This window comes from Mirounga leonina, unplaced genomic scaffold (assembly GCF_011800145.1).
Source record: "Mirounga leonina isolate KUSES-001 unplaced genomic scaffold, KU_Mleo_1.0 Mir_94, whole genome shotgun sequence".
Taxonomy (NCBI): Eukaryota; Metazoa; Chordata; class Mammalia; order Carnivora; family Phocidae; genus Mirounga; species Mirounga leonina.
This window is the reverse complement of record NW_023270855.1, coordinates 34787951-34802455: the sequence shown is the minus strand read 5'-3', so window position 1 is coordinate 34802455 and position 14505 is coordinate 34787951. Positions and strand designations below refer to the sequence as shown.

Genomic DNA, 14505 nt, shown 5'->3' with positions numbered 1-14505 from the left:
TTGTAAAGAAAACAAGTTATTGATAGTCTTTCTTTAGGAAAAATAGTTACCAAATTAAAAACTCTACCAATTCTGATTAACAGAATTCCAAACAAAAATTCCCTAGTTTTCATACAAGTAAAAACAAGAAAATATTCCTGAATAAATTTCCCTAATTAACTGTGAAACCAACTTGATTTTTCCTTGACACTAAAATACAAGGACCACATTAAAGACTTCAAATATCTTCCTCAACAATTCAAAAGACATGTTATTAATTGCCAAGGCAGTGTGCTAGATGTTGGGGGTATAAAACAAGTATAGCACAAACATTACCTTTCATGAGTTCAAGCTAATCTCAAATGAAATGTGTTGCTATAATCTAGTTCTTCACATAGTTAATGAACACCTTTCAACATAAGGCAATTTGCCTTGCCAGAAATAACTTCAAAGACAAGCAACACAAGAGCCTTGATCATGAGAAATTTATAACTGGGTGGAGAGTAACACAAGAAATATCAATAATTATTCAAGACAGAAAAGTTCTCAAAAAGATACACAAAACAACAGGAAGAGAAAAAATATAGTTTATAGTTGGAAAAGATACTGAGAGTGTACTTCAGGTGGATTTTGAAGGATGGAAACACTGCCAACAGGTGGATTTTGAAGGATGGGAACACTGCCAAGAGCCTAAGATTATGGGAAGGACATTTCAATAGAGTCAACATCATGAGCAAAGGCAGAATTGTAACTGATGAATGGTTTGCAGGCATTAGAGTATTTATGACTAGCAAAAGGGTGATGACAGACTAGGACAAACATACAAGTCTAGAAGGAAAGATTGTGGGCTCGATTGTAAAAAGACAAGAATGCCAGGTTAGCCAGGAATGCCCTTAAGGGTACATGCCCTTGACAAAAACAGACACACAGATCAATGGAACAGAAGAGAGAGCCCAGAAATGGACCCTCAACTCTATGGTCAACTAATCTTCGACAAAGCAGGAAAGAATGTCCAATGGAAAAAAGACAGTCTCTTCAAGAAATGGTGTTGGGAAAATTGGACAGCTACATGCAGAAGAATGAAACTGGATCATTTCCTTACACCACACAAAAAAAGAGACTCAAAATGGATGAAAGACCTAAATATGAGACAGAAATCCATCAAAATCCTTGAGAACACAGGCAGCAATCTCTTTACCTCAGCCGCAGCAACTTCTTCCTAGAAACATCGCCAAAGGCAAAGGGAAGCAAGGGCAAAAATGAACTGGGACTTCATCAAGATAAAAAGCTTTTGCACAGCAAAAGAAACAGTCAACAAAACCAGAAGACAACGGACATAATGGGAGAAGATTTTTGCAAATGACATATCAGACAAAGGGCTAGTATCCAAAATCTATAAAGAACTTATCAAACTCAACACCCAAAGAACAAAGAATCCAATCAAGAAATGGGCAGAAGACATGAACAGACATTTCTGCAAACAAGACATCCAAATGGCCAACAGACACTGAAAAAATGCTCAACATCACTCGGCATCAGGGAAATCCAAATCAAAACCTCAATGAGATACACCACCCCACACCAGTCAGAATGGCTAAAATTAACAAGTCGGGAAACGACAGACGTTGGTGAGGATGCGGAGAAAGCGGAACCCTCCTACACTGTTGGTGGGAATGCAAGCTGGTGTAGCCACTCTGGAAAAACAGTATGGAGGTTCCTCAAAAAGTTGAAAATACAGCTACCCTATGACTCAGCAATTGCACTACTGGGTATTTACCCCAAAGATACAAATGTAGTGATCCGAAGGGGCAGGTGCACTCCAGTGTTCATAGTAGCAATGTCCACAATAGCCGAACTATAGAAAGTGGCTAGATGTCCATCAACAGATGAATGGATAAAGAAGATGTGGTATACATATATACAATGGAATATTATGCATCCATCAAAAAAAAAAAAGAAATCTTGCCATTTGCAACAACGTGGATGGAACTAGAGGGTATTATGCTAAGCAAAATAAGTCAATCAGAGAAAGGTAAGTATCATATGATCTCACTGATACGAGGAATTTGAGAAACAAGACAGAGAATCATAGGGGAAGGGAGGGAAAAATGAAACAAGATGAAACCAGAGAAGGAGACAAACCATAAGAGACTCCTAATCTCAGGAAACAAACTGAGGGTTGCGGAGTGGAGGGGGGTGGGAGGGATGGGGTAGCTGGGTGATGGACACCAAGGAGGGTAGGTACTATGGTGAGCTCTGTGAATTGTGTAAGACTGATGAATCACAGACCTGAAACAAATAGTACATTATATGTTAATTTAAAAAATTAAAAAAAAAAAGTATATGCCCTTTTGAACTGGAGTTCAAAAAACAACAAAGGAAACCTCAACAGCACTGTGCAGGAGAGGGAAAGAAAACAATGTAATGCAAAGAAAGTTCATGAGCTACTGCAATTGTTCGCAGTATGTTTTAGATTAAAGAAAGGGGAAGTAAAGGAAGATCTAAGGATGACAGTTGAACACAAAAGGGTTATCTGGGCTCTGAAAGGAAATATGTGCTACCTAAATTCCTATTAAACAATTCCAGTAAACAAAGTCTGGTAGGAACCCGTACTTTAATGGACAAAAAGTGACTGCTATCAACTTATATTTAATAAAAACACTGAACAGCCAGAAGATGGACAACGTACATGCAAAATTCTTGTTTCAAACTTAAATTTATTTTATGTATTTTGAGAGAGAGCATGCACGGGGGGCGGGGGGAGTGGGGGCAGAGGAGAGAAAGAATCTCAAGCAGACTCCCTGTTGAGCACACAGCCTGACACGGGGCTCGATCTCACAACCCTGATCAAGAGTCAGACACTTAACCTACTGAGCCACCTGCATACCCCCAAAACATTTTACATATCATATCCCTTTTAACATTTTACCCAACTCTTGGTTTGTCAGAACACGAAGCTGGGAAGCATGAGTAAGATTTTCATGTTTTGTGGTCATTAAGGAAAAACAGATTATTTTAATGTTTCATTTAATGTTTCACCCACTCCAATACCAGGTTTATAAAAATTCCTTTGGCTCAGTGCCATAAAGACCCTTGTCTTCTAAGGAGCCTCAACATCCCCAGAGACCCATGGCCCACAGGGAATCCACACACAGAAACAACACTGTGGCAGACAGAGGCCCTAACAGTAGTATCTTTGCCTTTAGCTCCCAGAAACACTTTAAATGCTGTAGGATAAAGAAAGACCTATGAACTCCATGCTTCTGCTGCCTCTATTACACCTTACTGTTTTCTTCCCCTCAGAAAACAGTATTAACCCAGTCTGCCAATTTTTATTACTTGATTCTACTACTTTGACTTTTCAGATAAACATTACAGGTAACATGGTACAAAAACAAAAATGTTGGGGGACCTGGCTGGCTCAGTTGGTAGAGCGTGTGACTCTTGATCTTGGGGTTGTGAGTTCAAGCCCCATGTTGGATGTGGAGATTACTTAAAAATAAAATCTTTCCAGAGCACCTGGGTGGCTCAGCTAGTTAAGAGTCTGGCTCTTGGTTTTGGCTCAGGTCATGATCTCAGGATTCTGGGATCCAGCCCCATGTCAGGCTCCACGCTCAGCAGAGAGTCTGCTTGAGATTCTCTCTCCTCTCCCTCTGCCCCTCCACCCTGCTCACATTCTCTCTCTAAAATAAAGAAAAATAAAATCTTTCCCCTGAAACTAATACTACACTATATGTTAACTAACTTGAATTTACATAAAAACTAAAAGAATAATAAAGTCTTAAAAAAAAATAAAAATGTTTTACAAATATAAAACAGCAAGCTCACAACCTAGAAGGAAATAAACTACCCAAAGTGAGATTTAGTAGAAACAACAGATTCCAATACCCAAGGACTTCAAATCAGAATTATAGATTTAACATATAAAACGAGGTTATGAGCAGCTTAAAGAAATAACTGGTAGAACTGAAGACATGTTCACACAAAAACTGGTACACAAATGTTCACAGCAGTTTATTTATAACAGCCAAAGAATGGAAACAACTGATGAATGGACAAAATGTGGTATTATCCACACAAGGAAATACTGTTCAGCCATGAAAAGGAATGAAGTACTGATACATGCTACAACATGGGATGAACCTTAAAAGTATTATGCTAATTGCACTACTGGGTATTTACCCCAAAGATACAAATGTAGGGATCCAAAGGGATACGTGCACCCCGATATTTATAGCAGCAATGTCCACAATAGCCTAACTGTGGAAAGAGCCAAGATGTCCATCGACAGATGAATGGATAAAGAAGATGTGGTGTGTATATACACACACACACACACACACACACACTCACTCACTCACAATGGAATATTATGCAGCCATCAAAAGGAATGAGATCTTGCCATTTCCAATGACATGGATGGAACCGGAGGGTATTATGCTGAGCGAAATAAGTCAATCAGAGAAAGACATGTATCATATGACCTCACTGATATGAGGAATTCTTAATCTCAGGAAACAAACTGAGGGTTGCTGGAGTGGGGGGTTGGGTGGGAGGGATGGGGTGGCTGGGTGATAGACACTGGGGAGGGTATGTGCTATGGTGAACGCTGTGAATTGTGCAAGACTGCTGAATCACAGATCTGTACCTCTGAAACAAATAATGCAATATACGTTAAGAAAAAAAAAAGAAGAAGATAGCAGGAGGGGAAAAAGGAAGGGGGGGAATCGGACGGGGAGGCGAACCATGAGAGACGATGGACTCTGAACAACAAACTCAAGGTTCTAGAGGGGAGGGGGATGGGAGGATGGGTTAGCCTGATGATGGGTATTGAGGAGGGCGCGTTCTGCATGGAGCACTGGGTGTTATGCACAAACAATGAATCATGGAACACTACATCAAAAACTAATGATGTAATGTATGGCGATTAACATAACAATAAAAAATTTAAAAATAAAGTATTATGCTAAGAGGGATGCCTGCGTGGCTCAGTCAGTTCAGCGACTGACTCTTGGTTTCAGCTGAGGTCATGATCCCATGGGTCATGAGATCGAGCCCCACGTAGGGCCCTCCATGCTCAGCGGGGAGTCTACTTGAAGATTCTCTCTGTCCCTCCCCCCTTAATAAATCTTAAAAAAAAAAAAAAATTATGCTAAGTGAAAGAAGCCAGGCACATACTGCATGTTTCCACTTACATAAAATGTCTAGAATAGACAAATCCATAAAGAAAGAAGTAGATTCATAGTTACTAGGGACTGGAGGAGAACAAATGCAGAGCATATGCTTAATGGGTATGAGGTTTCCCTCTGGGGTGATCAAAATGTTCTGAAAACACATAGTGGTAATGGTTGCACAACACTGTGGAATCTACTAAAAATCACTGAAAAAGTGTACATTTAAAAATGGCTAAAGCAGTGAAGCTTATTTCGATAAAAAGATACCAAGGGACATGAGAATATAACCTCCACCTCCTGTTAACACTGCCTGGCACACGATAGGTACTCAGTAAGTATTTCTGAAAAAATTAGTAAGAATCTGTCTAAAAACAAAACAAAACAAAAAACAGGCAGATCAAAAATAATCAAATACAACTTTTAGAAATCAAAAATATGTGAAATTAGAAACTCAATGAATTAAACAGCAAATTAGACACAGCTAAAGACAAAATTTGTAAACTAGAAGACAGTTACTCAGAATGCAGCACACAGAGAAACAAGTGTATATAAAACACAAAAGGTTACAGACATCAAGTACAAAATGAAAAGATAGTTCTAGGGTCCTAGACAGTATAAACAGAATGAAGGAGAAATATAAACAGATAATAACTAACTGTTAACTGTATTACAGAAATGAGTATATAAATCAAGATACGAAAGAATATACACCAAGCTGGATAAATGAGAAATCTACACCTTGGGGCGCCTGGGTGGCTCGTCGTTAAGCGTCTGCCTTTGGCTCAGGTCATTATCCCAGAGTCCTGAGATCAAGCCCCACATTGGGTTCCCTGCTCAGTGGGAAGCCTGCTTCTCCCTCTCCCGCTCCTCCTGCTTGTGTCCCCTCTCTCACTGTGTCTCTCTCTGTCAAATAAATAAATAAAATCTTAAAAAAAAAAATCTACACCTAGATATGTAATTGCAAAATACCAAAGATGAAGATTAAAAAAGCAACCAGAAAAAAGATGACGACCTACAAAGAAATAATAATTAGACTAAGAACTGACGTCTCAACAAAAATAGAAACCAGAAGATAGTGTAATATAATCAAAGTGCTAAGAGAAAATCGCTGTCAACCCAGAGGATCTAACAATTAAGGAATACACTTTTTTGTGGGTTTTTTTTTTTTTTTTTGGCATATCTACCAAGGGGGCATGTTCAAAGATTGACAACAAAGTCAATTTTAGATCAAGTATCAATAAATTTCCAATCACCACCTGTTCTGATAACAGAATTAAATTAGAAAAAAAACAAAAAAAGTACTGTAATATATTAGGAAATTTAAAAACAACCCTCTATACCATGTGTCAAAGTAGAAATCACAATGGAAACTAAAATACACAACTGAAGGATAATGAAAATCCTACATATTAAAAGTTGTGGAATGCAACTAAAGCAGTGGTTGGAACTCAAAATTCATTGATCATTCTTCCAACTTCCAAAGGCAGAAATAACAAAATGAACCTCCAAAGGTGGAAGTTAATAAAACAGCTAAAATTAGTAAAAGAGTAAAAAGAAGATATAACAGAAGGTTAAAACCATAATTTGATTCTTAAGACTAATAAAATAAACCTCTGGTGAAAGTGATTAAACAGGGAAAGCAAAATGAAAAATTATCATGTAATTATGCTCACAGCAGCTATTAATAAGAAACTATATGACTGTATCGCAATAAACACAAAAACACAGAAGAAATGGACAAATTCTTAAAAACCAAACAAAACCATATGTCCAAACTTAACAAGAAAAAACAGAAAACCTGAAAAATTCAACTATTAAATCGAATCAGTACTTTAAAGTCATCCATAAATGGAAGACACAGTTTTGCAGTTAAGTGCTAGCCAACATCCAAAGAACAGATTTTAATCATATATACATTCATCTTGCAAAATGAGGAATACTACCTAATTCAATTCTGAGAAACTAGTAGAACGTTGATACAAAAACTAGACAAGGACAATATGAGAAAGAAAGATTGCAGGTCAATGTCACTCATCATCACAGATACAAAATTCCTAAACAAAACATTCACAAACCAAACCATCCATTTCAAAAAGAAAAAAAAGTGGAGTTGGCTTTTTTTTTTAAGTAGGCTCCACGCTGGTGGGGCTCAAACTCATGACCATGAGATCAAGACCTGAACTAAGACCTGAGCTGAGATCAAGAGTCAGACACAACCAACTGAGCCACCCAGGTGCCACTGGAGTTGGTGTTCTTAACCAGCAACACAAATACAGTTTAATATGAGAAAAGATAAAATATAATTCATCTTATAAGTCTATAGGATAAATTCTACATGTGATGGTTTATTTTATGTGTCAACTTGACCGGGCTACAGGGTGTCCAAATATTTGGTCAAACTTTATTCTGGCTATTTCTGAGAGTATTTTTGGATGAGTGTAACATATAAGCTCTTCTGAATCTCCAGCTTGCTGACTGCAAATCTTGGAACTTTTTAGCCTCCATAATTGTGTGAGCCAATTCTTTATAATAAATCTTTCTATATATGTACATCCTACTAGTTCTGTTCCTCTGGAGAACCCTAATGCACCAATATACCATATTACCGTCTTGATAAATGCCCCCCCCCCCCGCAAAGCATTCAATAAATTCAAAACCCATCATGGTTAAAAAAATAATGAAGAAAATTTTTAAACTGATAGATTTGTGATAAACCTACTGCAAACTTCCTATCTAGTGGTTAATGTTAGACGTGTTCTTTTGAAAATCAAAAAGATAAGAAAATGCCTTCAACTACCACTTTTATTCAACATTGTACTAGAGATCCTAGTTACACAGTAATACAAGAAAGAGAAATAAAAAGCTTAAGGACTAGAGAGGAAAAAAACAAAACAATGTTGCTCCCAGATAATAAAGTCTATACAGCAATCCCAAATAATGTATAAAAGAGAACAAATTATTCAAATTTCATACACTGATCTAATATAAAATCAATATATAAATATCAATTACTTTTTTATATACACAACAAACAGAAAATGTACTGAAATGGGATATATTGTTTATAATGGCATCAAAAAGAGTAAGATGCCTGGGGATAAACTGAACAAAAACTAAGCAAGATGTATATCCAGAAAATTATAAAACCCTATTAAAAGAATACCCTAAAGGAGTAAAGAGATAATCTTGTTCATGGATAAGACAGCATCATAAAAGACCTCCATTCTCTCAAATTTGATCTATAGATTTAATAAAACTCCAATTAAGAAATCCCAATAGGGTTTTATTGGGGGAGAAGAGGGGGTTGGAAGGGGGAATCTTAAAAGCTGATTCTAAATTTTTTTTAAAAAAAGCAAAGCTGAAACTTAAATTTTTGAAAAAAGCTAAATCTCAAATAGCAAAACACTCCTTAAAAGGATGAAAAAAGTGGGGCAGTTGGCCCTACCTCCTATCAAGGCTTCTTAGTGGAGAAAAGCGGGACTATTCAATAAATGGTTCAGAACAACTTGTTACTCATATTGGGAAAAAGTGAAGTTGGATTCCTACATTATATCATGCAAAACAAACAAACAAACAAAAACACGTAGGCAAAATCATAACACATTCACAAGAAAACCTAGGGCAATACTTGTAAGATCTAGGGGTAAGGAAAGATTTCTTAAAGTCACAAACAGTGCTTAACATTCGGGCAGATAAACTTAATTACATTAAGAACATCTGTTCTTCAAAAATACACCATGAATAAAAAAGGCAAGCACAGATTATGAAAAAAAAATTCTAGCACACATACCTCAATATTAGTACCCAAAATATATATAAAATTCCTCAAATTAGTAAGAAAACAAGCCACTCAAAGGAAAAATAGGCAAGTGAACACTAAAAGAAATAAATTTATAAAAGGATGATCAACTCATATTTCAGGAAAATACAGGCTAAATTCACAGTACAATATAATTTATAACTACCAGATAGGCAAGATTTTGCCAGTCTGACTGTACCAGTGACTGTGTGAATTAAGGAGAACTTGCTGGTTATAGAGGATATAAATTGGTACACTTAAAACTATCACATTATCTTGTAAAGCCAGTCATGTGTTTATGATTCAATAACTCTACTTAGAGATAATAAATCTAATATACTAGATACATACCCCAAAGAAATGTATGGAATATACATATACATATATATATATAGAATGTTCACATCAGAAGTAACATTCAAATTTAGGGACATCCATCATTTTCCTCTATATTAAGTTAGTTTTAAGAATTATTAACTTATCCCCTACAAAAGAGAGCTCAATACAACTTTACTTACATTATAAATCTCCCTGTGAGAAAATAAAATTTCCCTAGGTTTCTCAGTGGTCCTCCACCAAAACTAGCCTTCTGATACACAGAAAAGTAAATATAAAGATAGGGAATGTCTGCTTTCATTTCCCCCAGAAATATTTTACTTCTCACATATTTTCAGAATTAGATCTGTAGCCAATTATCTAAGTAACTGCTCTGATTGAAAAGGATAATTAAATTTCCCTTATCTCCCTGAGAGTGCCGAGTCAGTACACAAGAGGGCCAAGAGGTTACAGCACAGATTAGTTCCTATATTAAGCCCCAAGGTGCCAGGAAGACTTAGGTATTTATATTTCAAGGATGAATGAGTCCCAGAAACTTGGAGATGTCCCAGAGGGCTAACTGCCTCCTGAAGAGATTTTATTTATTTACTACAGGGTTGGAGTTAATATTCATTACTGTTTTCAAGGAGAACTTTCCAGGAAGGGAGGGAGATAGTGGCCTCCTTCCTTTAATAAGCAAAGAAAAACCATTTTTCCTCGTCCCTTGCCTGTGGAATGTCCAGCTACTTGCATAGGATAACTGACCTGTCTTTCCTTGGGATGCCCTAAGGTTAAAGACTAGGGCAAAGGAAGGCTAATATATTTATTACTGTGAGGTATTCATTAAATCTCTGATCCATACTATATGTTGTATACATACTCAAGATGAAATTATTGAGAACCCAACAGTCCTCAATGCATCTTCCATCATCATTAGAACTATGAAGAAAGTAGCTATAGTTAGAATAATTCCCACTGAGGTTTGTAGGAAAAGGTATAGCTACACAAAATACCTAGGGTCCATTAGACTCAGGTAGTGTATCCTTGTGGAATGATCATGCCCTCTAAGATAGAGAATCTTACTTTATTTCTTAATTCTGGAAAACCCAGTCCTCCAAGAACCTAATATAATATTTGCTCAGGTGAATAAAATACCAGTATCTTCCTATCCTGATTCTCAGTACTAGAAATGGAACAGATACAGTTTTCTGATAAACTCCTCACTGTCAAGACTCAATACTCATTTTCTGAAATGCAAGAACCAAACAGATTTGGATAACCCAGTATCTCACCATATCCAAACCTACTCTCTAAACTTTCACTTTCTGAACTCTGGAATTAAATAGATTTTGATTAGGAGGAACAGTTGTATTTCAGAAGAAAACAAGAAATGTAAATATAAAAGTATATTCATACGTACTGAATATGCATGTGTGTGTTCTAAGATGCCTAGCCCAAAGATTTCTAGCTGGTTAGTCAAAACGTTACTGTTAGGGGCGCCTGGGCGGCTCAGTCAGTTAAGCGTCTGCCTTCAGTTCAGGTCACGATCCCAGGGTCCTGGGATTGAGCCCCACACCAGGCTCCCTGCTCAGCAGAGAGCCTGCTTCTGCCTCTGCCCACCGCCCCCCCCACCCCCGCTTGTGCTCTCTCTTTCCTTCAGATAAATAAATAAAATCTAAAAAAAAAAGTTATTGTTAGGTATCCACCAATTCCTAAGTGTATAAACTCTCCCTATAAGTTTTGCATACAGTTTGACTCTCCCACCCATAAACATATATGTATACAATGAAATTCTACAAGCCATTAAAAATGCAGTTGCTGGGCGCCTGGGTGGCTCAGTCGGTTGAGCGTCTGCCTTCGGCTCAGGTCATGATCCCAGGGTCCTGGGATCAAGTCCCACATCGGGCTCCCTGCTCTGTGGGGAGCCTGCTTCTCCCTCTCCTCCCCACTTGTGCTCTCTATCTCACTATCTCTGTCTCTCTCAAATAAATAAAATCTAAAAAAATAAATAAATAAATAAAAATGCAGTTGCAAGTTCTGAAAATCATTAATACTAACCTCCACTTGACTACCTGGAAATTGAGGCTCAACAAAGTGAGGAGTAAAAGGAAGTCAACCGCTGAAAAACTTGTATTGCACATGGCATACCTGTGCAAAAAACTTCTTCCCCTCTCTACTGAAATGTTCCATCAACATTCAAACATGAGCCCCTCTCCTCTGTAACTACCTCCTCTCTTTCAGCTAAACTACACATAATAGCATGTATTCATTTTCTGTTCATTCCTGAACCCATCACAACTGATGCCTGACCTAATCCCTCTATCCAAACTCAGTAAAATCAGTATCTATTATTGGATACACCTAGTAAATATCTCTTAAATCAGTCTCTTATATCATCATTCTTACCTTTCTCCTCCACCCATTATCACCCTCTAATGTAATGCTAGTTTTCTGCCTCATCTCCCCTTTTCAATTCATTCTCTACAGAGTAACCAAATAAATTTCCAAAACACAGATGTGATCATGTCGCACACACAATCAAAACCTCATGCTACTCCCTTTAAAACCCAATTGCTCTTAGGATTACATCCAAACTTCCAAATATTTGAACGCTGCCTACATAACACTGCAGGACACAGCCCCCTACACACTTTTCTAGCCTCATGTCCTACCACTTTCTCTCAACTAGTGTTGCTTTATTTCTTTTCAACCTCACCAAGCATCTTGCTCTTTCTGAATCTTCAAATATGGCATAGTCTCTACTGGAACAAACTATATCTATTTGAGGAACTCCATTTATCACTGTATAATCCAGAAGAATAGTCTCCTTATCTCATTTTTTACTGAAGTATAAACTCTGCATAAGAAAATGGTATTCAATAAATATTTGTTGTCACAATCACAAAATACAATAAAGACACTTCATGGGGAAGACTGGTTTGCAGAAGATCTAGCGTCATGGCTAAAATAAAAAGACCATAGTAAAACTGTTCCCTAAATAGTAGCAACAAAGAGACTTTATGGTACTTTCAGAAGCCAAAATGAAATAAACTGAAACAATATGATCACTTATTCAAATACTTATTTCTAAGGTAGAATGAGGAATATTTTAAAACCTTTCACTCACAAGTTTTTCTTTCTCTAGTTTTTGTAGTAAACTCTCCATGTTACTTCCAATTCTTGTTTTTTCTATAACTTCATAAAGGCTGCAATACATTCCATTCTTCAAAACTGACATAAGAAAAAACACACTGTAAATACTAAATCAAATCTGCTTTTTATATATTTTAATAAAATTAAATTACTTACCTTCACTTGGACCTAAGTATGTTTCCTTATAAAACAGCGCTGGAGGGATTTTCTGTTTCAGATGATCAATACTCATAACTGTTTCAACATCTAACTTTTCAGGACTGAAAGAAAATTGAAATTTGCCTTACCTATATGTTTAACTCTAGTAATGTTATTTCCTCCCCTCCCCTGCCCACATGAGGATCTTGGTGGAAAGCAGAGCACACTTATTAATATCGTAGTTGATTCTAAAGAGGATTTGATATGGGAAGTCCAGATATATACAGAAGTAGAAAAAAAGACTGGCAGCATCACCAACCTTCCATCTTTAAGCCAGAAGCTAATTCTATACACCAATTTTACTAAACCAAAAAGAATAAAAGGCTGTCCTTTTATTAAAATTTCAAGTATGAACTGTTAATCTTCAAACATTTATGAAGGCCCATAATATTTACTGGGGTAGTAGCAAAAGATCATTCTAGACCTTTCTATTCCAATATATGCTGCACAGGACTGAAGAGTCTATAAATTTTAACTTCACTCACCACATCAAAGCCATTTCCAACAAAGAACTGATAACTTTTAAGTCTATCATGTTCAAATTGCTAAATGAAAAATATATCTAATTAGGATAAAACTTTGAAAAATCACTTTTAAAATTTATAATCACTTAGAAAAAGTTTTATGCCATAAATGTGTATGACTATTTAGCCCACTCTCAAACCAAGACAGAAAAGTAGAGGGCTCATTTTGCCAACTAAGTCTCCCAAGTTATCAATTTTTTAAAACAAATCAACATTTATATTCTTTTGGACCAAAGTAAAATTTAAATATAAGAATAAAAAGCAGGAGAAGAAACTGAATAGTTAGCAACCATTAATTGCTATTTTCTTATAATATAACGTACTTACAGCTTGATAGGCAAAAAAGCACGAGTGGCTGACCTCAGAGAAATATAACACAAAAGCTTTCCTTTATTTAAAAGCTGTCCTTTCCACAAGGTGTAGTTAAATTTATCTAAATAAAAAGAATAACACAATTCAGCCACTGGCAGCCCAGAAGCAAATATATGCTTACTAGATGGAAATAAGGGAAACACATCTAGAGACAATGTTTAAGTAGAAGAACAGCAACAACAACAAAAAACAAAATGAACAAAAAACACCCATGACATTTCTATTTACAAGAGAGTTCAAATATTAGGATTTTTGTTTCAGTATCTTTTCTCTTGCAGGGCTATTCCAGCTGCAAAAAATAACAAATTTATTTGTCTAAATGTCTGTATATCAGAAAGTTAAAGAGCAAAGACAATATATTTACTGCCCTCTTACTTCCCCCAAAAGAGACTATATTAAATCCAGTTAACTACATGGATTCCTAATAGCATCTCACACCCTCTACTCACTCTCTTTTCATTGTGGAGAAACTTGATGACAGAAAATGTCAGTAATGCTTTTAATCTTCTCTAGGTCTTATAAATCCTAAACCTCTGATAAATACAGTATTTGAAAAAGCTGAGTTGTGAAGTTTGTTTTATTTTTTATATTTATCCAAGTGCTAAAATCCTTTGGTCTATTCACATTATTAGCAGCTTCCAAGAGAGACCTTATACTTGAACAACCAAATGTTGAAGCTACATCATAACATGGCCTCACCTCCTTTATCAGACTTTGCAGGTTTTTGTTCATTATAAAAATAAAGCAAAACACTAATTTTTTACTATATGTGCTTATTTTTCCAATTTATAAAACTAAAGGAAAGAAATAATCTTACCTGTGTTTCTATCTGCATTGAAACTGTTAGATCTATAAATAAATTCAAAAACAAAAAAAGAAAAATATTACTGACTGATAACAAGAAAGTTAACATTCAGGACCTTGACATAAGTGCTATTTTTAATAGTGTAATATACAAGAAAATTAAGTCCTTCATCCAAGTAGGAAGAAC

At 36.2% G+C, this 14505-nt stretch overlaps 1 protein-coding gene and 1 long non-coding RNA gene across 5 annotated transcripts in view; one reads left to right on the top strand and one right to left on the bottom strand.

The window, feature by feature from the left end:
• TASOR (transcription activation suppressor) overlaps window positions 1-14505 on the bottom strand; it is a 55482-nt gene that overhangs the window by 23513 nt on the left and 17464 nt on the right. For all 4 annotated transcript variants that reach the window (XM_034997049.1, XM_034997051.1, XM_034997050.1 and 1 more), the window contains exons 8-11: window positions 14332-14363; window positions 13470-13575; window positions 12577-12680; window positions 12395-12498 (exon numbers count right to left, since the gene is read on the bottom strand). In XM_034997049.1, coding sequence (XP_034852940.1) covers window positions 12395-12498; window positions 12577-12680; window positions 13470-13575; window positions 14332-14363 — 346 coding nt within the window. The remainder of the gene's footprint in view (window positions 1-12394; window positions 12499-12576; window positions 12681-13469; window positions 13576-14331; window positions 14364-14505) is intronic.
• Window positions 550-826, top strand: LOC118005233. Its single transcript, XR_004677786.1, has 2 exons — window positions 550-602; window positions 636-826. It is a non-coding gene; the product is annotated as an uncharacterized LOC118005233 (long non-coding RNA).